General features: G+C 45.0%; 2 protein-coding genes across 4 annotated transcripts in view; both read right to left on the reverse strand.

The window, feature by feature from the left end:
- ARHGEF18 (Rho/Rac guanine nucleotide exchange factor 18) overlaps positions 1 to 8,075 on the reverse strand; it is a 79,111-nt gene extending 71,036 nt beyond the window's left edge. For both annotated transcript variants that reach the window (XM_066636064.1, XM_066636065.1), the window contains exons 1-2: positions 7,932 to 8,075; positions 2,308 to 2,450 (exon numbers count right to left, since the gene is read on the reverse strand). In XM_066636064.1, the coding sequence (XP_066492161.1) occupies positions 2,308 to 2,450; positions 7,932 to 8,007 (219 nt within the window). In that variant the 5' untranslated portion in view covers positions 8,008 to 8,075. The remainder of the gene's footprint in view (positions 1 to 2,307; positions 2,451 to 7,931) is intronic.
- Positions 8,076 to 16,499: 8,424 nt separating this feature from the next.
- The window catches only part of INSR (insulin receptor), an 81,165-nt gene continuing 70,852 nt past the window's right edge, over positions 16,500 to 26,812 (reverse strand). For both annotated transcript variants that reach the window (XM_066634978.1, XM_066634977.1), the window contains exons 14-21: positions 25,668 to 25,767; positions 25,110 to 25,177; positions 23,321 to 23,550; positions 22,625 to 22,735; positions 22,349 to 22,508; positions 21,924 to 22,053; positions 19,480 to 19,614; positions 16,500 to 18,455 (exon numbers count right to left, since the gene is read on the reverse strand). In XM_066634978.1, coding sequence (XP_066491075.1) covers positions 18,101 to 18,455; positions 19,480 to 19,614; positions 21,924 to 22,053; positions 22,349 to 22,508; positions 22,625 to 22,735; positions 23,321 to 23,550; positions 25,110 to 25,177; positions 25,668 to 25,767 — 1,289 coding nt within the window. In that variant the 3' untranslated portion in view covers positions 16,500 to 18,100. The remainder of the gene's footprint in view (positions 18,456 to 19,479; positions 19,615 to 21,923; positions 22,054 to 22,348; positions 22,509 to 22,624; positions 22,736 to 23,320; positions 23,551 to 25,109; positions 25,178 to 25,667; positions 25,768 to 26,812) is intronic.

Raw genomic sequence — 26,812 nt, forward strand, 5'->3', positions numbered from 1 at the left:
AACCAGCCCATTTTTAGGCTGCTTGCCTCAGCAGACTCTAGTACCTGCTTGCCTGTCCCTGGCTCGCTCACTCACTCACTCCACCCAGACCTCCTCCAGGCTTCTCTCGCAGCCCAATCAGCATGCAGGGCAAACAATGGATATCTCTGAGTAGACAGGCCTAGGATTGGGTAAGCCCCATAGTAGTCAATGGGGCTTACTCCCAAGTAAATGAGGATCCCCAGGTAAATGAGGAGCGGGTTGCAGCCTTCTTCTTGCTCAGCTCATTCTGGGCTGAGGGTCAAAGCAGCCGCTTCTCCGCCTGCAGCTGCTGCCTGCCTCCGCTGGCCCCATGGCACACCTGAGGCTGCCTTGCGGCACACTAATGTGCCGCGGCCCAGCAGTTGAAAAACGCTGGCCTAGCGGAACAACTTGAAATTCCTACAAGTTTTCTTTTGGAAAACACTAGCTTTACCCCTATGTACAGACCCTGTAGTAATACGCCCTTCAAATTAGGGCTCCCAAAGGTCCTAACTCTGATATGGAAAGTTATTATCAGTTTTAAACATCAATTAGCAAATGCTGAAGACCTTCTCAGCTTTATGAAATTAGCAGCACAAGAACCCTACTGGACAAAATGAAATGATGAAACCGATATGAAAATGTGTAAGCTGGGCTTTCAGAGAACGGGGAATTTGAATGCATGAAGATGGACATTGCTGGTAGAAAAGTTACTTAAACAAGATTGGGACAGCCTTCAGGAGGAAGCCAAGTGGAAAGGTTCCCCACTTTAACTTAGGAATCTGATTCCTGCTAAATTTCCCTATCTACTTCAACATGTTCCCAAGCGGAGGTGGGCATATATGGTCACATGCTGTAATGCACAACCAGCAGTACAGATGAAAGGCCGTTTTCAAAACATACCATTGGAACAACAGTTCCAATGTGACTGTGACTACTGTGACTGTCCTTTGTCTGAATTTGACTCACCATCACACATTTTCTTTTGCTACCCAAAATACACAACAGCCAGGGAAAGATACTTGAATAAGTGGTTACAAAAATATTCAGTGCTCCCAGACCCTCCAAGACTGAAATTACTCCTAAGCAGTTTTTGGAAAGGATGCATTGTGGGCTTGGCCAATTTTTTGTTTTAATGTGTTTTAAATTTCAAACATATAGGTATATGGCTTATGGGCTGTTTCACCTAATCAACTTGGACTTTTTGGCTAGCAACTTCACTTCCAGCTATTTTCTAGCCAAAAAGCAAACGCAGCCAAGAAGTCTTTCTACTGGCCCAAGAACTCCATCATCATGGTGCCGAGTGCTGCAAGATGAAATGGAGAATTGTATACAGAGCCCCCTTGGAGAATTGTATACAGAGCCCCCCTTAGGAGGGGGAGGGGAAAAGGGGGTAATTTGTACCCGGGCCCAGGGTCAGAAAGGGGGCTCAGGAGCCAAAGCAGGGAGCCCAGAAATTTCCTGGGATCTGACATTTTCCAATCTCACCCAGGCTCACTGCCCATGCGGGATGTTGGGGGCATTACTGTGGGCACTACAGTAATGGCAGCGACTGCTGCCACAAGCCACACACACCAGTTCCAGGAATGCAAACATTCCTTAACAGTGTCATATCTGGGAGGAAACCAATTTGCTACATCATTAGCACTTTGGCTTGTGGATCCACTAACCAGGAAGGAGTGTAGAGGAGCTCAGCGATACATCTGTGTCCCTGCAGCTGCTGCAGAAGTCAGTTTTGGTGTACACAGGACACTCTTCATTCTAGTGTGAGCCTAAATACAATGATGCTCATCTCCTGCAATGAACCTCTATATTTGAAAGATTTTGGAGAGACTAAGGAGGGTGTTTTGTTGTCCATACTTAGCTGCCAATGCTGGGCAGGCAGGTAGACCTGAACTCTGCATTGGGAAGACTGACAGATCTGGACTCCAAAGACTATTCTGGCTGTCGCCACTTTCCCCCTGCCTGTTTTGCCCCCATTGCCACCCCCCACTCTTTGTTTCACCCCTCCCTCTTTGGGAAGCAGCCCAAAAGAAACCTTGTACCCCCTGGTAAAATTCCTCTCAGAGGCCCTGTACAAAGCAGACAGGCCTCCTCAGGTGTGGCCTAAATGGACAATAGGAAACTAATCCATCAAGAGAGCACTAGATTATCCTTCCTTCAACATGTGCTAGCTTTCCTCTGAGGAGGGAATCCCTTTTTTTATGGAGGATAGTTCAGTCCTGTGAGCCTCCACCTGCCTGTTGTGGTGGTACAGCCCAGCCTCAGGAACTTACAACTGGGGTGGATCTGGCAATGCTTACTTACCCCCTCTTCTGCCATGCTGCTGAAGAAGACTTCATCCTCAGCAATCAAGGATGGAGACAGAGTGTCTGGATTGTTGTAGCCCAAAGCAGGGATGGTGCCACTGCTGGGGAACTCTTCTTGCACTGCTGACTTGCACTCTGATCCTGGGAAAGAGAAAGGAACAGGTGTGGATTGTCACAAAGCAGAAAAACCAGAGCAGGCCAGGAAAATCTCTCTCTGCCTCTCAGCTTCACATTCACGATGTGACCTGCAAAAAACGCTGAATTAAACAAACCCATAGAGACTCCTTCAGATGGTATTTGCAGACCCTCCCAAAAATTCACAGGCAAAACAGGGACACAGAACATCCAAGCTCTCCTCCCAAAGATCATTGCCAAACCCCCACAACCATAGGAACATAGATCAATGGTATCCTTCCTATCTAGCTCTATATTGTTGACACGGACTGGCATTGATCTTCCAGGTTTCCGAGAGGAATTTTATTCAGCCCTGCCTGGAATCTTCTACATGCAAAGCATCTTCTACATCAGGTGTTCCCAAACCCCAGCCCTGGGGCCACTTGCGGCCCTCGAGGCCTCTCAATGCGGCCCTCAGTGAGCCCCCAGTCTCCAATGAGCCTCTGGCCCTCTGGAGATTTGTTGGAGCCCACACTGGCTCGACGCAACTGCTCTCAGCATGAGGGCAACTGTTTGACCTCTCACGTGAGCTGTGGGATGAGGGCTACCTCCAATGCTTGTTGTTTCATGTCTGTGATGCAGTAGTGGCAGCAAAGGAAAGGCCAGCCTTGCTTTGTGCAAGGCCTTTTATAGGCCTTGAGCTATCGCAAGACCTTCATTCATTCATATAAGTTCATCTTTAATATATTCATTTATATAAACTTATGTAAATTTATTCAAATTTTAAATGTAAATTAATTCTTTTTTTCCCCTGGCCCCTGACACAGTGTCAGAGAGACGATGTGGCCCTCCTGTCAAAAACTTTGGACACTCCTGTTCTACATGCAAAGCATTGTACACCTTTCTACATGCAAAGGTGTACAGCATTTGCTGTACACCTCTGAGCTACAGTCTCTCCCCTAAGGACCATGACCCATCCCTTTCTAATTGCTGTATCCATTTACTCTACAATCACCTGCCTTTCACCGATTTAAAAGCTTGGAAGACAGCTGTTTTTTCATGTATTTGAAAAACAAGTTGTCTGACCCCTAGTTATCCGCAATTTAATATAGCAGCTGCAGCATGTAGAACAGCAGAACATGGAGCTTCTGTGTTCACGTGCATACTCGCTGACCCTAGAGGATGTTATCTGCTCTCCCTGCTTTTCAGGATCCTGGGAGGGTGCAGCTGAACCTTGAAGATTGATAATGTTAGCAACTCACTATTATTCAGAACAAAGGCACCTCAACAGGCAAAACCTGGGGCAGTGATTTCCAGAACTTTCCCAGGTAAAACTGGTAAATAGGAGCCTGGAGCCCCCATTGCCAGAACTCCTGCTTTTCTCTTACTTCCTTTAAATTTTTCGTCAAAAATCTACCTCTACCAAGACATAGGCACAGACCATTAGCCCCCCCCCCCAATATAATCAAGCTGAAGTACATTACCATAATCAAGTATGTGCAACTGCTAGAATGTCCCTTGCCTGCCCCACCTCAATTTCTCTCCTCTTGTTTGTGTCATTTCTCTGTGCCACAGAGACCTGATTCCCTTTCAAGTGCCATGTACATGGAGCACAAAATCTTTTATTATTATTCCATCTAGTCTTATCCATTCATCATTCCATCCATCTTATCATTCCATCCAGCTTACTTGCAGTGAAATAAGATGTGTGGCCAGGAGATTTTCCCTGTGGTCAAACAGTTCAGATTTTGCGGTTTCTCTGGATTAGCTAGCAAAGAAACCGGCTTCTTCACTTCCTTCCTAGCAGCCCTGCCTATGATAGGGCTAGTTGTATGGGAAGAAAGGGAGTCTAAACCTTTTTCTCCATTACATAAGAACATAAGAACATAAGAACAGCCCCACTGGATCAGGCCATAGGCCCATCTAGTCCAGCTTCCTGTATCTCACAGCGGCCCACCAAATGCCCCAGGGAGCACACCAGATAACAAGAGACCTCATCCTGGTGCCCTCCCTTGCGTCTGGCATTCTGACATAACCCATTTCTAAAATCAGGAGGTTGCGCATACACATCATGGCTTGTACCCCATAATGGATTTTTCCTCCAGAAACTTGTCCAATCCCCTTTTAAAGGCGGATTATTTATTAGGCTAGCAAAGTTACACATGGATCTCTAGCACTGTTGCAGGCAAACCTGGATGAATGGGTGGGTAGGGGGGAAAGTGACAAGACAGGCAAGTGATAGTAGAACAAAAAAAATCAGATGTGTCGAGAGACAGCAGGGAACAGCCTGAAGAATTGGGCTCCAATTAAGAACACTGCTTTGTCCTTATTCTCCATGGTAGAATCCAGCAGGCAGATTCTTGCCACCCCCAAGAAAGGACCTTGTGTTCCAGATGGCACCCAAACCTGGGCACTGTACCAGAGGTACTGCTGCCCAAAGCCCACCCAGAATCTTGACATTCTCCTCAGCCCCCACCTCCCTACCCTCAGATGCTCCTGCTGCAACACACAATAAATCAGACCCTGTAAACTCTGGAGTATGCCATGTGTGCAAGAAGGGAGAGAGGGAGAAAGAAAGGAGGGCTGCAAGAACCAGCAAAGGGAGACCTTTTTAGGCAATGTGCAGGCCTCCTAGGATAACTACCAACCTCCCTCCCCCACCCTCAGTTCTCTGACTGCCTGATCTGCTGGGTGGCAGTGAAATGATTCCCAGGTAGTGCCTTGGAAAGAGAAACTGTGCAGAAGCACAGAACAGGGGTGAGGAGAGGACAGAACATGTGTTTTAGCCCTATCAGCAAATGGCTAAGACAACAAGGGAGGTCACCTTCTCTGGCCCAGAAAAGAAGAGAAAGAGAAGCTGGAGAGATTTATCAGCCTTGGATGCAAGTAGGCATCTTTGTGCCAATTTAGTGGAGCTGTAAAGGGTTCCTCTGGCTTGCTCAGGACTCTGATGTTCTGGCAAGAAAGGGACAACCCTCTAATAAGACACAGAAAATGGGAAAACAGGAACTTGGGGGTATCCAGAGAGCTTCCTCCTTGATCACAATATTGCCGCTTTTACACCTTCTTGGTCTGGTTTGCCACCCAAGTTTCAGTCTCACCATCAAGAAATCAACAAACACCACACCCACCATTTTACTCTTCTGCCTTTTCTTTGACTAGTAGATCTGCAAATCTTGATCATGATACAGGCTGCAGAATACTTTAAATTCTAGAGGATGCAATGGACATTGGTTGGCAACCTTCAGTCCCAAAAGACAATGGTGTAAGCCTATAGCACCCGGTATTCCCAGGCGGTCTACCATCCAAGTACTAACCAGGCCTGACCCTGCTTAGCTTCTGAGATCAGACAAGATTGGGCATGTGCAGGGTAACCAGGTCAACAAACAACCAGTCAGGGGGGCCTCTTGGTGACATGGTGCAATGTGTTTGGAGTGTGCAGTGAAGCTGCTCAGCACTTTGGTGTCACTTCACCATCATGAACACATCGCTTTTGCCATGCTTTTGCCATGCTAAAAAGTGTCCCATGTAACACCATCCATTTTATCCCATCCTCTGTGCCCCATTCTCCTTCCTGCCTACTCAGAACATTGGGCATTGCTTATAGGGACATCATATTGGTCAATTTAGACCAGTACCATCTATTCCGGCTGGCTGTAGTCCTCAAAGATCTCATGTACTTTCCCTCATAGCAGAAAGCAGCTACAGAACTTCTGCAATGAGTTGCTACAATCTGGAGGCAATCCTTGGAGTTGGCAATGGCTGGTGATGCACCAACATCCTCAAACAGGAGGGAAATGGTTGCTTCCACAGGACCACTAAATACACCAATACACTAAATACGAAGGAAGAGAAAAGACTCCTAGCATCTAAACTGTGCCAACTCCTAGCCCCCTCCCCAGTTGGCAACTCCCTACTCTTCCCTATCAATGTGTGGGCTGGAACAAGAAATAAGGCCATTCTGAAGGCTCCCAAGGGCATGCCAATTGCTCCAAGGGGGCATCAAGCAGATTCCAGTCTGCAGATGCTTATTATGCATCTGAACAGAAACCATAAAAGGTTATGGTTGCAGCAGACAGATGGAACAATGGCCTTGTTTCTCAGGCAGGAGGCACCACTCCTGAAAAAGCTGGCTGAAGTGGGGGCCTTGTATAGAAGAGAAAAGAAGATGGGGCTGATGAAAAAAGAGTGAGGATACTCTCCTATTTCCAGCACCAAAAGACTGAGAGTAACAGGAACAATCCCTCCTCTGAGCCTCAGAGGAAAAGATGGTAAAGCAAAATGGGAGCCATGTGGATTGGTGTGCCATCCACTCTGAGAGGCTAGTCAATAACTGCTCATTTGAGCTTGATCCACCAAGAACCCCCAACTTGGGTTCTATATTTTCTCAAGTGGATAAGACTACCAGAGCAGAAGCAGGCTGGAATTTAATTAAGACAGGCCTAATACCTGCTTTCAGTATTTAGTCTCCCTCTTAGAATATGTACAGACAGCAGTGTCGCTGGGGGTGGCCTCACCCAGTGTGGAGCTTGGGAACCTGGAAGTTTGGTGGTGATGTGATGATATCATGTCACTTCCAGGTTGCTGAGCTTTCACTGCTGGAGGGAGGAGAAGCCAGTCATGGTGTGCCAGGTGCGCATGTGCACCTGGCACATGCATGAGCTCAGCTGCAGCTAGTGCTGCTTTCTTGTCCACTGCTTTTCAGCAACTACCAGCCAGGCTGCAGCATGTCTGATGCTGGCATGACCGAAGCAGGAGCAACACTGGCACCCTCTTTTAGCATCTTCTTATGGCTGCTGTCTGAAGCAGACCCACACCCCCACTCCCCACTGCTATGCCACTGTGTACAGAGTGCACTTCAGGGCACATTCCTTTACTAACAAGTAAATGTGATCTATCTAGACAGAAGGATCAACACTTTCTCTTAATTCCATTAGTTTCAGATATAGGTTTGCAAAGCCAAGCAGAATTTAGCTCAGCATCTCTTCCTGCAGCAGTAGAGGTAAAGGTGTCAGGTGAAGGTTGCCCACAATGTCAAAAGTGGCATCTGGTAAGAAATACCACTAAGGCAGGCACCCACAGGAAAACCTGTGAGCCTCTCAGATCCACACCCAGAATTTCACATTTGGGGAATACAGACACTAAAACTCAGTCAGAAGTTTACAGCCCCCCCTCCAAGATCTACATGCACATCAGCCTCACAGGAACAGATCACACAAATATGGAGGATTCTTCCCCTCCAACACACACAGAAGTAGCACTAGGGCTCTGGTGGGTCAAGGAAGCTGTGGCTGAGTCAAATGAACAGCTGTTGAGAAGGCACTTAAGAGGCCCCGGGAAGAAGAAAGGAAGAGCAGAGCAAAATATTTATGCTAGGTCTGCATCGCCGCCTGGCCTTCTGCTTTGCCAGGGTTACAGAATCAACAGGCAGAGAGTCCGTGCTGTCTCACCCACTGGGCTGCCTTTTGATAGCTGCAACCTCTGGATTCTGCCATTTGCCAGAATTACCTCTCTTGAAGGACCATCTCTTCATCCAGCGCCTGGAGAAGGACGGCCAGGAGTGGTTGAGGAGTGAGTCGGCCATGGGGGAGCTGGTGGGTGTCTGCCTGGGCTGTGCAAGAGGAGAGAGACAACTCCTCCAGGGCTCCAGCTGAGAGGGGGAGTGGAGGCTGCGGCAAAACAACGACTTTGTCAAAGGCATCAGCTGATAGAAGGAAGCTGTAGCCAAAGGGGTGGATGATCTAGAGCTGCCACTTTGGCACCTGCTCCTCCACATGCCAGGACAGAAGCTGCAGAAACAGCTCCACAACAGTCAAAAGGAATGGGGGGGGGGGAGAGAGAAGGAATACACATGCACCTTTAATCTGATGCAGATGTACTAAAAACTGCTCTTCCAATTCAGTACCTCTCCCTCTCCATATTGCATAGGAAGTGGGTGTTTTTGAACAAAAACAGACTGTAAGCAGCTTTCATTTCAAAAGCCAATGCTGAACACTGCAGTAAAAATAGTCGTTTTAAAGTCAAATTTCATAAATAAAATTTGGAAGAAAATTAAGTTTTGACAAAAACTAAATGTTCAGATTGCAGATGGCAAGCAGGCTCCCCAAACAAGTCTCAAGCAAGGTCCGAGAACAAGTTAATCTGTTTTTTGACTGGGCACAAATTTTCAGATTAAAAAAAATGTCTTAAAAAAATATCTATGTGGATTAAAAAAAAACAGACATAGGTTGTCTGTATGCCTGTATAGATTAATATCAGAAGAGTAACCACACCAATCTAGAGGAATGGAATAACAAAATAGGATGTCCTGGCCACAGAAGAATTTATATGATAATGGGCACTCCAATTTCATGCAGCAAGTCAGGGGCTGTCCATGAGGATGACAGAGGCAGATGCTTAGATGGTAGATTGAAAGGGGTGCCAGCTTTCCATTTCTATCTACTCACCTCTGCTGCTGCTTCTCCTGCTCTCTGCATTTGAAAAAGAAGAGAATGGAGCAGAAGAGGAAGTAGAGAGAGTGGTGAACTGCCATCCTCCTCTCCTGCACATATTCCCAATCCATTCTCATCTTTCTAACTATATCCAGTAAGTGGAAGGAGGCAGCAGCTGGCACACCACTGAGTAACAGGGAGAAGAATGTGGCACTTGTCACCTCATTGCAAAGGGAGAGGTCAGCATTTGGCAAGCCTCCTTAGTTGGTGGGAAATCCTAGGCTTGCTCTGCAACAAACCACAGATTGGCATCATCTGGAAAGGTCCAGGTCCCTTCAGAAACTTACTGTGGTAGGTTCATCTGTTGCCTAAGACCAGCCTATCTCATAGACCCACAAACGGAGGTCTATGACACCATACTTTAAACAGAGAAGCTGGATACCCTCTGCCACGCATCCATTCACTAGAAGATTTGGGTATAACACTGAACGTAAGAAACTGTTTTATATGGAGTCGGAACCTTGGTCCATCTCACCAAACATTGTCTACTCCTACTGTTCAAAGTTCTCCATGGTCTGTCTGTCTGTCTGTCTGACACACCCACACACTTACTGGAAGCAGCTTTCCAGGGTTTCAGCCCCCTCCCAAAAAAGATCTTCTCCTACTTGGAGATGGAATTTAACTTGGGACCTTCTGCATGCAAAGTAAGTGTTCCACCTTTGAACTATGATCCCTTGGAGGATGACAAGGAAAGGCTCCAGAAGGGTAGCAATGTTAGTCTGTGTAATGAAGTGACAGAGTCCTGTGGTGCATAAAAGACAACTTGTGGCAGGAACTTCTGAAAGCTGAAGTTCACTTTGTCAGATGCATGAAGATCAGAAAGTAAAGACAGGATCCCAACAGAGTGTAGCTAGTACCAGTTCCAGTTTGTTTGGGTTACCTTTCCTTTCAGCCAAACAAGGATGGCTGCTGTTCTTGCAGGGCAGGCGGGAGCAGTAAACTAGCTTCATGCCAAGTGCCTATTTTAAAATGTCACTTATCTTTTGGCCAGGGAAGCAGTGGCTCAGACCATCTTCTGCTGCTGAAGAAATTGGCTGTAGACCAAAAAAAAAAAAACCCTTTCATGCTAGAATGGTCCTGGGACACTTGCAATTCTGGGACACACAGATGGGTTTCAACTCACTCTGAATGTCAACTTGTGGCTGCATCTCAGAAGAATGGTTTCCATATTTCCCAAACTGGGGCATGATTATCATTCTTTGGGACTAAGACCTTTTAGAACTCACTCCGCAGGGATGCTCCCCTGCCTTCTCTGTTTTCAGTACGTTTTGAACACCTCTCCCAGTCAGCAGGCTTTTAATTAACTGGCTTCCAAATTGGTGCATGAGATACAATTACTGAACACCAAAACAAGACAGCAATGTATGTTTTAATGACCTTCTCATTTTTAATTACAGTATTTTTAATGTTTGGGACATTTGTCCTAGAAGGTGGGATAAACGTGCATTAAACATGTAAAGAAAACTAGACAATTTGTGACAATGGAGATGGCATCCAAGAAGGCACAAAGTATTGTTGGTGGATGCCCACCAACGCCCCTCCCCATTTTCCTTCCCATCCTGCTTGATTCCGTGTACTACACTGCCACCCAGTGGGCAAGACCTCTCACCTCATCCTGCCCCACACATAAAAGCCACACCTTGATGGTGTGCTTTTAGCATCATGGTAGCCAGGAAGATCTACATATTTCAGCTCTCCTCCCTTTTTTAGTTTAAAATGCTATTTTCTAGTCCTTATTAGCTTGTGGAAATAGAAGGAAAAGCTGGTTAACAACTGTTCTCCCCAATTGTTTTAGTCTACAGTTAAGCAACTTTAAGCATATTAAGGTTACCTATATTATATGCTCATTGCCCTGCACTAATTTCCCCCCTCCATAGGTCAATATCCCAAAACATTCCTGGTGGTAAGCCTGCATTATTGGAGGTAGCTTCTTAATCATTGTACAACACCATGCAAGTCAAGTTAGCAATTCATTCCCCATGGGATTGGGGGGGGGGTGTTGTCTCACAAGACAGTCTTTGAGATTAACTGCAAAAGAGGCATTTCTTTACCAACCATGATGTACAACTAGGTGTCATTCATATTAAGACTGCAGGCAACTGTGCTGGACTATTATGGGGGAAAAATCCAACAATAAATTACAGCTTTTATGAAGTGCTGACTGAAGTGTCATCAGCAAGCTGTAAAGTTTACCAGAACTCTTCCTTAGGCTGGATGTTCAGTAGAATGACAAGGAGGAGGGCATGGAAGGGTAAAGAAAAAAAAGAGCTCCTACTAGATTTTGCTTCTGAAGAGAGTGGCCATGGTTCTTTGGTGCAAAGTGATGCACCCCCAAGATCTCTTTTATGCCAGGCAATATCAAACTAAACTTTTTAGTCTACAAGTCTGTCCTTCATCTGTTCCATCTTAAAAACTGTTACAACATCTGGTCAGCTTTAATGCTCACTGTTTTTATTCCTATATCTGTATGGGGGGTTTATAGTAGTGCAGTAAACTGCCCATATAATTTTCATTGACAAGTGGTATATAAAATAGGTAACAAAAACATGTATAACCTGTAGAATGCAGAACCTTTCCATCACACTCGAAAACATCTCTTCCCCCATCTGTTTTTGTGGCTAGCAAACTTAAAGAGTTCTGTTGAATTCAGAAGTTTACTCATTATTTTGATTGATTTTAGTAAAGAAAGAAGCATGAAAACTTACCTAGAAGCCACCAGCACTACTTCTTTCTGGTCGCACTCTCCAGTTTGTCCTTGGGGTGCTCAATTTGCTGACAAATGCTAGTTCACTTATTTGCTTCTAAAAGCAGTTCAGTTCAAACCACTTCCCCTTTTCTCAGTGAGGCTTCCCTTCTGCTGGTCCCAATTCACCCCTCACAAGAAACATCACCCCACCCCATCTGCACCTCATCCTATTTTTTATCATGATCAAAGACTCTTCAAACTGAGCTCCTTGGTATTGCCGATTTGACAAAAATATATGATTAGTTATGTTAAAAAATTGTCATGCTCATGAGGAAAAAAAAACAAATACTGTACAGGGGAATAGTGTGCTTGAGTTGGTTTCCACAAGCATCTTTGGACAGACACAGTAGCTAAAAAGTACTAGCCTCTCCTTTACTGCCTGAATTTTTTGTCTGCTTGTTTTGTTTTTAAACACAATAAGTACACAAGAACAGTGAGACAAACCAATTGCCAAGGAATTGGATGAGAAATTGAGAGGGGCATTCCTGTTCTGGAAAGTTGTTAAAGTTCACACTCTTAGAAGGACAATTCTTTTGTGAAGTTTTGAATACCCCATAGGCAGCAAAAGCAAGAAGAAGTTACCATGGACTGCTAGTTCCTGTTCCCAACCACCAAGTTACCCAAGAAATCTGCAAGGAAGTTGGGCAACTAGTGACTCTGCTCCGTTGCAAGTTACACAGAAACAGTCTAGACCTTCCCTCTCAGGGGAAAGAGAAGCAGAGACTGAAGCCAGAGCCAGTCAGCTGTTATAAGTGTTGGCCAGATTTCAAAACATGAATGCAAGAGCCTCTCACTGCATGTCCAAATGCAGAGCTAATGCTAAGAAAATGATTTTGCCTAATTCCAACCCTTCAGTTCTTATAAATTCCAAGTGCCTTCTTCTACAGCTAGAGAGGGAAAATAGTTTAAATGAAGTGACAACAGACGGGTGTTCATCAGAGATATTCTTGGATAATTTATTCAGAATGTTTTTAATATAAACAGTTAATTGTTCAATATTTTACACACAGCAAGTTTTTCACTTTATATTCAAAGATACTCTCTGTACACATCACTGCTTGGCTCTTATATGAAAGCATTGAAAAAATAAATCAAGTGGATATTTTTTATTAATTTTTTCCCAAAACCATGGCACATGTTGATCCTTTATTGTAAAACAACGAGGTATTTTTGCAAAAACTCCTCTCAGTGTTCTGGGATCATCTGCGTGCACAAGGAGCAGCAGGGTGGGCACATAAGGGGAGCAGGGCTGGCCTCCTTGGCACTTCCTGATGTTGTGCACTGTGTGGGTGCTGCTTTTGCCTTGCCCAAGGCAGGAGCAGAAAGACACCCAATCCAGGCCACAGCAAAGGCCAGTCACAGCCATTCTACTACAACATCCACCCATCCACTCTCCCTTCCTCAAAAGGTAGTGGCTGGGTGTTGTTAATCATGAAAAGGGGAAGCCACTCCAACCTTCTCTGTGTATAAAGATTTGCAGGTTTCTAAAGTTCTTGCAATATTTAAAATTTGGATCTTTCTATTATGATTTTAAGACAACCGATCAGCCTTTTAAAAAGCCAACAAAAGCAACTGTGTTGGTGACATGATTAACGTCAAATGCGTGCATGAAGAAATCTTTCTGCTTTTAGGAGACCAAAAAGAGCTTCAGCATTTTCATTGCTGGGGTGGGTAATACAACTTGGGAGAAGGAGGAAGAAAAGAGGAAAACCTGAACATTTTATTTATCTTGCTTGCTAAAGGTGTTCAGCAAAATGGTCATACTAGGATATGAAAGTCACACTGTCTCTGCTGGTCCCCTGCTTGCATTGCAAGGTTCTGATAAAAACAAGCAAGTTTGAGCGCTGACATTTTTAACACTGATTTAAACCCAAACCCAATAACTCCACAAAATTCACCACTTCCATTTTGTCCTTGATAAAAACGTGAACACTCGCACACCAAGTTGAATCTTGCAGTGCCTGCAACAACTCCAGCCAGAACAGGACAGGCCAAGGCACCCAAAAAAAAAAAATCCCTACAATTAAAATCTTGACAGCAAAAAGTTCACACATGGCATTGAAGTGGAGTTAGCATATAGCCAAAGAGTAAAGAAAAATCACCATTGAAAAAAGTCAATGCCATAGAAACAATAGCTAACTGTTATCTCAAGAAATGTGATTCATTTCTAGAGTAGGCTTCCTGAGATTCCAAACTAACACATAGCTCCAACTCCTCCCAGAAAGATACCTGGGCTGCTGATTCCATTTGAACTAAACTCCTGCCAGGTTTTCAGCACAGAAGCATTAAAGCCAGTAGATTTGTAAAGCAAGTCTAGTTTCAAAGATTGCTTGCTGTTTCTTGCTCACAAAACATGTCAAAGGGATGGACCTCTCACCTGTAACACGCAACATTAAGGGAGGAAGTTTGTATGGGACAAGATTTTGGCTTTGTTGCCAAGCATAAGACAAGAGATCCTAGCTGTCTAAAAACATTTCCATTGGGAGAGAAAAGTTGTTTTAGTTAATTCAAGATCCCTTCTCAATTAGCCTGACTTGGCCGCTAGGGTTGCCACACAACTTTGCAAGAATATGAAATAGCAAGTCTGCCTCTGATGCTGCCCAAGGCAAAAAACAAAAAGGGAAGAGAGAGGCCAACTCCGTCACAGTTATAGTTTTATGTCTAGGTTGCAACACAGAGAGAAGAATTATGCACAAAGAGCTCTCTCCTCAGAGAAACATGTACGAAGACAATAGGCTCTTCTATACTTTAAAACAAAATATAAGAAAATAAATGTTAACTGCCACTACCTTTCATAGTTTTTAGAGACTCAGGACCTATCCAACTTTCCAATGCTAATGCAGCCGCAATACAGCCCTAAGGTAAGAGAACAAACTTTCCCTTACCTTGAGGAGGTACACCTTTCCCAGCTGTATCACAGTGTGGGAAAGTTGGATAGGACTGGGCACATTTTTGCTGTGCAAATGGTGGATGGGTAGGAAAATGAAATACTCACCTAGATTTGCCTAAGGGCCATCAATGGAGAAAAAAAAGACCATAACATTTCCCAAATATGTTAAGGACTGAAATGGGAACAAACAAGTACAAAAGTGGCAGCATACATCTGTAAAACTTAAAAAAAAAAGGAGGTTCCATTCACTTATCACAGGTGCCTTGACAGATATTGAAACTTCTTCAAAAACTCCAGAGAGGCTTCTGTAAGGAACTGTGGACCTCTGCTTTTTCTCCACATCCCTCAGATGCACAATCCATTCCTCTCCTTGCATCTCAGAATCTCCTTGCAGATAGCACCCAAATAGTTTTGTGCAATAATGCTGTGAACTATCCTGCTTCATGCTGAGAACTATTACCTCTGAAGATCAATCGTTTCATTCCATCAGACCATTCATTGGTTGTGGAGGAGAGGCAAGGCCTTCCTCACAAATAAGATCTCTCTGCCATAGCTAATCTTCCTTCCTCCCAAATTCAGACTCTGTTTTCCTCCCTCATCCTCAAAAGATACATTAAAAACAATTAAAATATTCTCAAGGAGACCCTGAACAAGAGTTGGCAAAGGCAATGCAAAGAGTGGAGGAAGAGAGACAAAACTGTCATGCCTTGCATCATTCTTGCTTGTTTAAAAAAAAAATAATCAATTTTTTGTAAGGTCTGAAATTTACTTTCTATCAAACAAAGAGCAAAGATTTGTTGTTTTTTTCTTAACACAAAGATTCACATTATTCAGATTTTTTTCTTAAAAGCTTATTTAGCAAATAGGAACAGACACATACAAAAAGATGAAGCAGCAGCACTTTGTCTATGTCTTATTTCCTACACATACGAGCAGAACAATATTAAGGTAATTAATTCAAGAGCACTTGAAATGTGAGCCGGGGATTCTGGATATGTGAAGGACCAGGGAGGCACCTGGGAGGAAGGCATGGCCAGGCAACAGAAGCAAGTTAAAGTGCACTATTTGAAAAGTGAGAGGGGAGCGAGAACCTCACACTGAAGAAGAAACTGTTTTTAAAAAGTATTAAAAACTACTCTGAGAGAGGGGGAGATACTTGCGCCACATGCATCAACACATACAGGCATACACACTAGAACTCCCTTCAAGGATAATGAAAAGCAACAATGGCAGGGCAAGGTTGGATATTACTTGCTGTCTCCTTCTACCCCCCTTCTAAAATATCAGGTTCTAACAGTCTTTGATGGCTTTAAACAGGAAAACCATGGAGGATAATAATGCTATTAGCCATGACAGCTGAATAAAACCTCCATGTCCAGAGACGGTACACTTCTGCATATCAGCTGATGGGGGAGCCAATATTGGGTGGGGATTATAACTGTTGCCTTTAATACCTTGCTTGGGGGCTTCCCAATCAGCCACTGCAAGAAACAGGATGCTGACTAGATAGTCCTCAAATTCAATCCAGCAAGGAAATTCCGACATTCTAAAGACAGTGCCCCAGACAACCCTGCCTACAAATCTGGGGAATGCTCATATACAGCTCCTGTTTGTTTCAGTTAGGCCTGAACAAGAGAACTTCCCAGTGGACTGTGGCCTACGCTAAGGAGTAAGAGGTGAGACTATGCACGCTGTATGAATTTGCCACCTGAAACAGCACATTAGACTTTACTGTAGACTTTTAGTGGCAGAGAAAGGGAAGGAAAGAAAAAACACACACCAGGGCCTAGGTTTCAGTAACGCAGCTAGAGAGGTGCATAATCAAAAGTAGTGCAGGCTCCCAAATGCAAGTGTAAGCACCCCCTCCCACTTGCCCTCTGAGCCATTCAGGCAACAATAGCAATGTGCAGCTGTTCTTGCCTGAATGGCTCCAAGGGTGAGTGGGAAGGGCTGCTTACACTTGCATTCAGGAGCCTGCACTACTTGCGATTTTGCACTGTTCTAGCTATGCTACTGCTAGGTTGCATTGAGACAGCAGGATGTAAGTGCTAATGCCTGTGGTAACTTTGCACCATGCAGCAGAGAGAATTGCTCTCTCCTCTCCATTCCCTCTCTTACTCTGTACAACCTGAAAGGCACGGATAGCACTTCCCCAGCACAGGCCAGAAGGCACACATGGAAAGGTGGCACAAGAGGAGAGCCACCAAGCCCAGGCAGTTGTCATAACCTTCCAGCTTGTGTGAATCAACTGATTGAAGCTGTTGGATCTGAGCATAGTGCCTATGGTGGCCAACTGTTTCAGAAATTATGGGTTTTTAAACAACAAGACAAGCCTATATGACTCTATTATTAAAGTACTATAGGTCTGTGTACCACACTTGCTAGGTGTACAAGTTACTAAACCAGCTCAGTCACTTAAGGGCCCACTTTAAGGCTGAATGAGCAAGCAAAAAGCCATTCCCTTTCCCCTAAACAAAAGGTTCACAACAGCATTAATAATTTATAGCGGGTTCACTAGCGAAGATTTAAATATGTCACAACAAACATATATATACTTAATGCTGACCAGACAGAGTTCAGGGTCATGGGGGCAGAAAGGTAGGGGGGAGGGTTTGGCTTGCGTGACCTTGTTTAGTTACGCAAGCACTCCAAAAAAATCCTGAACCTGGCATTGGCTACTGCTTTGGCTACCTCGTTTGCTGATAGGGATGAGGGGGTCTCCCCCACCTAAGAGTTCTTCAGTATAAAAATAATCTGTTCAGAATTTCATTCATGCCAGGGGGGGATTAACAAAGAGGACAGTGACACACTCCACCCCCTCTGTAGTTAGATACAAAAAAACTGTTATGTACAAAAAAGTCCTAACCATTTTCACATAGACCTCCATGTATATATAATCCAAGCATCCACATCCACCCTCCCATGCGCGCGCACGCGCACACACGCGCACACACACACACACACCTCTATTGAGGAGGAAAGCAGCAGCTGTTGGTCAAATCGGAGGGGAAAAAAGACAGGTACATGTTTGACGCATGTTGAAGATCCTTCAGCCTTTTAAACATGAGAAATCCTCTTGAGAGGCCAATGGGAAGAGAAAAGCTTCACATCCTGGTTCTGGGCTCCCTCACTATTCAACAGCAAGGGACGAGTCCTCAACTCCCTTGGCCTGGAATCAAGAGGCCGGCAGAAGCTCTTCCTCTTTTGAACACTGTTGCATGAAGTCACTTCCTGTTTCAAAACCAGAGTTATGTGAAGGAGCATCAGCAGCCACGGTATTGTCCATTTGTGTTTCACAGATGATGAAGACCACTGACAGGTAGTCAACTTTTGCGCCAGAAACAACAAAAACACACATACACATACACACACACACACACACACAACCCTCTGCCCCACCTCCATAGGTCATTATAATCTTCAGATGATTAAAAATTTGAATAGAAAGCAAGTCCGTGTTTCGTACGCTGTGGCAGCAATACTGCAAGTCCTGAGATTTGTGTAGAGAGGAAAAATCCAGAGAGAAAGAGATGCAACTAGAGGGGAACTATTAGGAAGGGCTCGAGCGAGGCATGGAGAGAATGCGCCCATTCTTCTTGCCCCCATTCATGTGAGTGTAAGGTATGTGCTCCTCATAGTTCCCTTTGAGCCCCACTGAGGGCCCGTTGTCCCGCCCCAGGACCTCATCCCGCTGAGTGTAGGAGGCTGGGTCGAGCGGAATGCTCTCCATGTTCTCAAAGTCCATCTCAAATTCTTCTGTTTCAGGAGGCTTGTTCTCCTCACTGTAGAAAAATGAGACCTCCTGGAAGGTTGGATGAAGGTCGTCCTTCAGCATCTCAATGATCTCAGTGAAGGAGGGACGCATCTTCGGGTTGTATTGCCAGCACATCTGCATTAGGTTATGGCTGGAAGGACACACAAGCAACCAGGTCAACTGTCATGCAGCACTGGGAGCAGGATGGCTCTGCTCTGCCCCCCACAAATTAGAAGGCAGGTTTTTTACCTCTGCCACTGCAGATTTGAAGACAAATGCCACCTCTTAAAGGAATTCCACTTTGTACTCCACTCTTTTCCTTGTTCATTGCTACTACTAGAATCCCAGTGTAAGCCCCTCTCCAATTTACTTCACAGAAAGGAAAATAAATCCCAATATTCCATAAGAAGGGCTGCTTTGGGGAGTTGCCATCTTTGCTATCAGCTGCTCTTCTGCCTCCTCTTCCTGGAAAGAAGGGCCTGAAACCTGGACCATATCACCAACTGCCCAGGATTAGAAAAGGCTGCCTCCCCATCCTCCAACTTATCTGTAATAATATTGAACACTACATGGATTTTAACTGTACATCAGATTTGGGAGTTAATCTTGTCTGAAGGGCAAAGTATAAATTTCCAAAATAAATAATAAAACTATGGGCCTGGAAAGCCCAGATGGGAAGATACAGAGTATCCTACTGGTTACAGAGGCCTACAAAATTGAGGGCCAGAAAAGTTTTTCCCAAACTTTATGGTGGTCTGATATGAATTTGAGGTGCCGATTCAAAAAATGGCATCCGTTTTGCTCTATCACATCTAGTTTTGGAGATATAGCCTCATTAGTGAATGGTACAAGAAGCTTCCCCATGAGGAAGCCATGGTGTAGGCTTCCTCATGGGGAAGCTTCTTGTACCATTTACTAATGAGGTTATACTATATCTCTAAAACTAGACGTGATAGGGCAAAACGGATGCCATTTTTGGAATCAGCACCCCAAATATACCCAGGAATTGGTATAACGTTTAAGGAAGCAAAATGCGTGTTGGCCTGTGTTAGTTGTCCTTGCCATATACACCAGTAAAATGCCATTTATCATCATAAACATATGCAGAACGCTGGTCAACTTTGCCATCCCTGCACTGTACAAAGTACAGATCCTGGCTTGAATCTGGTACTTACAGCCTTTCTGCGCAATTTTCTGGCCGCTCAAGGCACCCCCCATCCATTACAAACTTCAGGACCTGCTCGTTGGAAAGGCCTTGGTAAGGCTGCTCTGCCAAGCTGCTGATCTCCCAGAGGACAACACCAAAAGACCTAAAAAGAGGAAGAACAAGAGTGCTGGAAGGGGCCAAGCTTAGTGAAAGAGCACGTGCTTTGCATGCAGAAAGTCCCAAGTTCAATTCAATCAACTGAAGGATCCTGGGTAACAGGGCTGGCTAAGGCTCTCTCTGCCCAAGACCATGCAGTGCCACTGCCAATCAGGGAAGACAATTCCCAGCCAGGTCCACCAAGGGCCAACCACTTCTTGTGTTCCCTTCCTTGTTTTGCCTCCAATGTAGACTGCTGCTAATCAGTATCTCTTTAACTTCAGGAAACCAGAACATCCCCCAACAATAGCAGAAAGAAGCCCTTTGTGCACTGCAGTGACCACCTGCTCCCACACAAGCATGCTCACATCCCTGAGATTAACCGTGGCAGGCAAGTGGTGACCAAGACTTGGGTATTTTCAGTGGTGGCACATTGCCTTTAGAATACCCTCTGCAGGATCATGTGCCTGGTGCCTACTCCTTATGAGTTTCAGGCATCATCTCATTTTATTTGCCCAGGTGTTTAATATTTCTGTTGCTTTACTGGCTGCTGTTTTTTTTTAGAAAGTTTCTAGCTCCTTCTAAAAAATGAAGTATAGGTGTGCACCCCTTAATGACCTTCCAGCCAACTACGGGCTGTATATGTGACGGACACTGCTAGCCACGTAGTCAGACCTGAGAACACTCTCCAAGCCTCCAGAGGCTTTTCTGAGCCTCCCAGAGGCAGCATGCATCTGTGCGCTGCCTCTACGAAGCTCAGAATGCTCCAATCGCACAAGTGAGATGATTTCAGGTTTCCTCCAGGAAACAAGAAGTCATGTCTCTTGTGCATTCTGAACTTTGCAGAGGCAGCATATTGACATGCACTGCCTCTGGGAGGCTCAGAAAAGCCTCCGGAAGGGAGGGGAGCAGAGCATCCCTTCACTTTCAGAGGCTTCACATTACATCAAGCCCTGCTTGACAACAGGGTTGCTGGTTTGCATCCCGGTCGTTAAGCGGTGCATGATCGTATTTTAAAATTTTATTCTGTGTAGCTGTTTTGGTTTATTTTTTATAATAGATTTTGATCTGTAAGCAGACTTAAAAAACCTATTTGATAAGGCAAGATCTAAATATAGTCATACAAATGAACACAAAGTGCAACCAAGAGAGCAGCCAAAGCAAAATGAGAAGAGAGTAGCCACTTCTGGATCACGTTTTGGGTCTAATCCTATACAAATTTCAACAGCAATGTAGCTGCAATGCAGCTCCAAAGTAAGGGAACAAACATTTCCTTACTTTGAGGAGGCCTCTGTGACTGTCCCTCCCCAATACAGGATGCAGCGCATGACCTGTTGGCACTACTGCACCGAGCTGGAAAGTTAAGGGAACAAACATTCCCTTACCTTAAGGAGGCCTCCATGACTGCTTCCACACTGCAGGTTGCAGTGCATGTCCCATTGGCATGGCTTCAACAGAGCTGGAAAATCGGATAAGATTGGGCCATGTGTCTTATACCAACTAGGTTGTTTGTTTCCAAGTTCAGTTTAGAGGGCTGGTATTGATCTTTAAAGCCTTAAATGATAGGGCCAGGATACCTCAAGAACTTCTTTCTCCTGTACAAACCACTCTCAACATCAAAACCAGCCTCAGAGGCCCTGCTCAGTTGCGTGTCTACCATTGGGTTTGATGGGGCAAATGCCCCGGGTGCCAGCCACGAGGACCCCGCGGAAGCCTCTCTGAGGCTCCCGATGGGGGCAGAAACTGTGCTTCCGGTTTGCCGGAAGCACAGTTTATAGCACCGGGGAACCTCACAGAGGTTTCTCTGGCCGTGGGCTGCGGTCGCATGAGGCTCCGTGAGCCTCTGGTGAGTAGGGGGGGTGGATATCTGCGCAGGGGGTGGCGATAGCCCGCAGGGGGCACCATCACGGAGCTTTACCCTGGACGCGGGGCTGCGGAGGTTCGTGGCTGGCCCTGCTGTCTGTCCCATGATCTTTGATCACTATCTGTACAGGAAAGGATCTTTTTGGTGATGGTACTAAAACTTCAGAATGCACTTTCCAATAAGGTCTGGCAGGTCCCCTCCAATCCTACATGTGCGTATGCCTCAAAAGGCTGAATTATCCAGATTCAGCGATTGGTCATGTTAAGATTGGTTTTAAGCAGTCTCCTGCCTCATTGTTTTATTTTTCAAGGATCACCATGATAGTCTGCTTTTCATCTGTTTTATCACTTTGCGAGCTTTTCAAAAAATAAAAATGAAGGAAGCCACTTAAGTCTCAGATCTTTGTGAAACACAGCACCTGGACTGGCTCCAAGAAGCAGTGCTCCACTCACCACACATCCGAGTAGGCTGTAAAGACCCCATCCTTCAGAGACTCTGGTGCCATCCACCGCACAGGCAACAGACCCTTCCCCCCTTTGCGGTAGTAGTCTGTCTCATAGATGTCCCTGGTCATGCCAAAGTCTAGGAGAGAGAAGGAATTTAAGCACATTAAGTTAAAATTCTATCTCAGGCAGGAGTATATGAAAGAAGACCACATTTTGACTGAAAACTTTATTGATTTTGGAAGTATTAAACCCAGAAGCAGCAGGTTGTCCCAAAGCTGTCTCTCCTAGTTCTTTTGTTTTCTTAACTCAATGATTCTCTGCAGTAATCCAATATAAACACTGAAGACAGATGAGCTCTATTTTACAGCAGCCAAATTATGGTACTCCCAAACACAGAAGTTGGCCCTTCACCCCTGAGAAGGTAAGCATACCTCCAATTTTGACTGTGAAGTCTTCAGCTACCATACAGTTCCGGGCTGCCAGGTCTCTGTGGACAAACTTTTTTGCATTCAGATAAGCCATGCCATCAGCAATCTCCGCAGCCATCTGGATCATTTCTCTGAGAGTTGGTGGTGGGCAGCCAGGGTTGTTCTAGAACATTAAGGATTTAAAAACACATTTATAACCACAAACATACAGGCCGACTGTCAAAGTTCCAATTCCTTCCCTTCTGTGCTGTCCTCCCAGAAGTCACCACAAGCAGTTACCTCTGCCTCGGGGCGCAAGGACCGGAGATAGCTTTTCAGATCCCCATGTGCCATCAGCTCCATGATAACTAGTGTAGGCTGCCCTTTTGACACCACTCCCAGGAGACGAACCTAACAAAATAAGCAAAGGAAAGACAGATTTTAAGGCATGGCAGAAGGCTATCATTTCCTTGTATTTCTAGCTATACAAATACACAATTCCTCAGTTGTAGACACAAGTTACAGATAGCCCAAGAATAAGACAGACCCAGTCTTGATACAGGCATTCCATTTAAGGAGTCTTTGTTCACATAATTGCTCCGCCCAGCACTGTCAACTCCGCCCAGTGCCCCAACTGGCAGCACCTTCCTAAGTTTTTAGTAAAAAAAAACCCAACCAACCAAAAAGCCTTTTGGCAGCTGTGTTCCCAGACATCTTTAAACTAAAGATGCTATAGGCTGAACCTGCTGCATGGAACAATCTAATGGCTCCACTAAGCTTTACTTGTCACTGGACCAGCCAACTTTAAAATGCGTCCCTTACTCTGGTCATAAATGCGCCATTTGCTAGCTCAGCCCACATTCCCAAGACCTCTCTCTCTCACGCACGCAGGCACGCATGCACACAGTCTTGGTGAAAAGCAATAAATCCACATTACTAAAGACATGCTGAACCACCAGCTCTTAAGCTGAGTCACAAAGCAGGCGCCTCCCTCACCACATGGTGGCAGCTGAAGCCCTTCATCACAGAAGCTTCATTGAGGAACTCAATACGCTCACGGAGGCTGGCAGACTCATTCACAGTCTTCACTGCCACTCGAATCTCTGCCTCGCCCTTCACTATGTCTTTGGCGATTCCCTCGTACACCATACCAAAGGAGCCCTGTCCCAACTCCTGCAGGAGAGAAATCTTCTCCCTGGGCACTTCCCACTCATCAGGGATATAAACTGCAACACAAAGGAAAGAACAGTCAGTCGTCTCGCTGCAAGAAGACAGAAAGTGTAGCTTGGCTCAGCTTCCAACCTAGATAAGCAAGCAGCCCTGGCTTCTAAAACTAGAATCAAGTCAGCCAAAAAACTCATTCCAAGTTAAATACTTCCTTAAGAATACACTATAGCAGTGGTTCTCACACATTTAGCACCGGGACCCACTTTTTACAATGAGAATCTCTCAGGGCCCACCGTAAGTGATGCCATGACCAGAAGTGACATCATCAAGCAGGGAAATTTTTAACAATCCTACCCACACTTACCCAGGAGTAAGTCCCATTGACTATCATTGTTAAAAGAATATACACAGTAGCTTCTTAAAAGTACAAGCATTTGCATTTCCACAAATGCAGTCACATACCATAATAGCATCAAGTATAATATATTAAAAATAAAATATTGAAATGAATGGGCACCCACCTGAAATTGGCTCGCGACCCACTTAGTGGGTCCCGACCCACAGTTTGAGCAACACTGCACTATAGGCAAAGGGATAACTGTTATGCTCAGTTCACAAGATACATTTTTGTTTTTATGCCAGAAAGTCCTAATACTGAATGAGAACCTTACAAATAACTTCCCTCCCTTACATTTTGCCATGCCAGTTTTTTTATCCTGTTCACTCTCCCCCCCCCCCCAAAACACACACAACCCTCAAAAAGGCAGGTCTCTCCAGCTTCCAGCCTATGGGCTGGATTCGGTGCCCTGCCTAAGCCCTCCCCCACAAGAACGGCACTTACCATTCCGCTGGGGAGCCTCTGCAAAGCCTCTCCATGCGCTCCCAGTATTCACACTGGCCAGATGCTTCCGGGTTCCGACGCCCCAGAAGGCTTTGCACCAGGATTACCAGCCAGATGTGGCTGGCCAATGCAAGAACTGGGGGGGGGCACGCACAGAGGGACTTTGCTGAGGCTTCCTTGTAGAATGGTAAGCACCATCTGTGCCGGGGAAGCCTTTGCCAGCGTATGCCAGTCTCCACTTTGGTAACCACTGCTCAAGGGCATGCAAACAGTAAAGAACCAGAATGTCCTCTTTTCCTACACCCAAGGAGGAGGGAGATTGAACCCCAGGAGGTATTTTTCCTTACGCACATTCTTCTCTGATGAAGCCTTTGTTCATGCCTAGAAGCCAGTAAGTTCCTCCTGTCTAGCTAATCTATAAACTCCTATCATGTCCTTCCTCTTTGCCATATCATTAAACTAAAAAGTCCCCAAAGCTTCAGTCTTTCCTCACAGAGAAGATGGTCTATCTCTGTTGCCCCTTTCTGTATATTTTCCAGCTATGAATAGTGTTTCTGAGACAGGGTGACCAGAACCAAACACTGTATTCCAAATAAATAAGACTGAGTGCATAGAAGGCTAAAATAATGTAATCATAATATCAAAGCTGTCAGATATAAACCTGACCTTTACAGAGACAGAAGCCTGCAGAGGAACACTTCACAGATGCATACTCTTGGGAAATTATAACAAACTGAGGGCTGAATTGTAAAGCACTAGAAGCTCAAGTTTTCTTACCATCACTGGCGCTGAGATACTCTGGGTTAGAAGATGCATACAGTGGTCCTGTTGGTCCTTCTGTTTGCCTGAAAAAACAAGTGCACAAGTCATTTATAACTGAAATGCTTCCAGTTGCAAAGTAACTCCTCAAAATGCAAGAGGGTAGATATAAATAATTACTCTGAACAACAGACCTAAAATTCTCGCACAACAAACTGGCAAATGGGCTGGGGGCTTTTGCATAATCCAAGAGATTTAATCATTTCTTTTTAAAAAGCAAGTTTTTACTGCAAAATTGTAGATCATAGTAATTGTCACAAAGCTATTTTTTTTATTAGAACACCAAGGAGATTTCTAGTCCTCAGTATACAATAGAGAAAAGCAGCAGGTAACCGACTGGTCTAAGGAAACTCTTTTGTCCCAGTTGCTTGAAAGCAATATTGTCTTCTCCATCCCCCCAGCCTGCTCCTACTGAGTGCAAGTTTAATTAAACCAAATTTCTCTGGAGAATTGACCAATAGGCTCTCAATGGGGCAACCTTTGCTATCTGTCAAAAACTAACTTTCAGCCACACACCTCTTCTTGATAAAAATGAAGGTGCCTCCGATGACTGCCATGAAGAAGATAGCGAAAACTATTGGAACGAAAATGCTCACAAGGTTGGGAGGAGTGTTCACTAGAGTTAGAGACAGAGGAGAAAAAGGGAACAAAAGATTAGGTCTGCTTCCAAAACCCAACCTCCCCAAAAATGTCTCCTCAGAGAGGATTCAGAAGTTTCCTCAAGGTAGACAGGCACAGAGGACTGACCCCTTCCTAGTGTGAACACCATGCCTCTGTCACTTTCCCAACAATCTAGATTGCCTGGGGGTGGGGAAAGATGGAGGGGAAATCTCAACTCAAGTTGAACATTTAATAAATATCTTGCATGCACTTGACAGTGGGTGAGGACATACAAAATACGAAGGCTATTCTGAAAATAAGTACCACTTGGCTGTTAAAAAAAAGGAAAGGAAAACGATTTAATACTGCTCAGAAATTACATACCATGGCCACACTACTTCTCCATGCAAACTCCATCTGAACTGAGGCAATTGTCATGTCATGGGACAAGCTTCTTTATCCCCTCCACAAAAAACATTCTGGCCAGGGAGCTCAGCCAGTTCTGGTCAGGGAGCTCGGTCAGCTCTTAACCCCATTCTGCAGGTCTCTGTGTGTGTGCATGCACTGTCATGCAGAAGAAGCAGCCCAGAAGGAGCATTCTTCTCCTTTTGTTCCTAACTGCTTTCCTGCCTCCCAGGTGACTGTCATCCTTTAAGGTTGTTCCTTTAAGGTCCCAGAACACAGTGGCCATTAGCATCCTGTTGGAGAAAATTTGTTTGAACTGCGGTTGTCTTATGGAGTTTACTGCTCAAACAACCCAAATAGTGAACCTGCCAAACAAACTTTGTCTGTTTGGCCACTGTGTTCTAGGACCTTAAAGGACAGTCACCTGGGAGGCAGGAGAGTGAGGACATCAAGCTTGTCCCAGTACATGACAGTTCAGATGGAGACTGCATGCAGAAGTAGTGTGGCCATGATATTTAACTTTTAAGTAGTATTAAATTGTTTTCCTTAAGTCTTGTTTTTTTTTAACAGCTACTTACCTTCAGAATAGGCCTTGTATGTGGGGAAGGGGATTGGGATGGATTACAACTCCTTCTAGATGCTGCTGTTCTTTTTCC

Source organism: Tiliqua scincoides, chromosome 8 (genome assembly GCF_035046505.1).
Source record: "Tiliqua scincoides isolate rTilSci1 chromosome 8, rTilSci1.hap2, whole genome shotgun sequence".
Taxonomy (NCBI): domain Eukaryota; kingdom Metazoa; phylum Chordata; class Lepidosauria; order Squamata; family Scincidae; genus Tiliqua; species Tiliqua scincoides.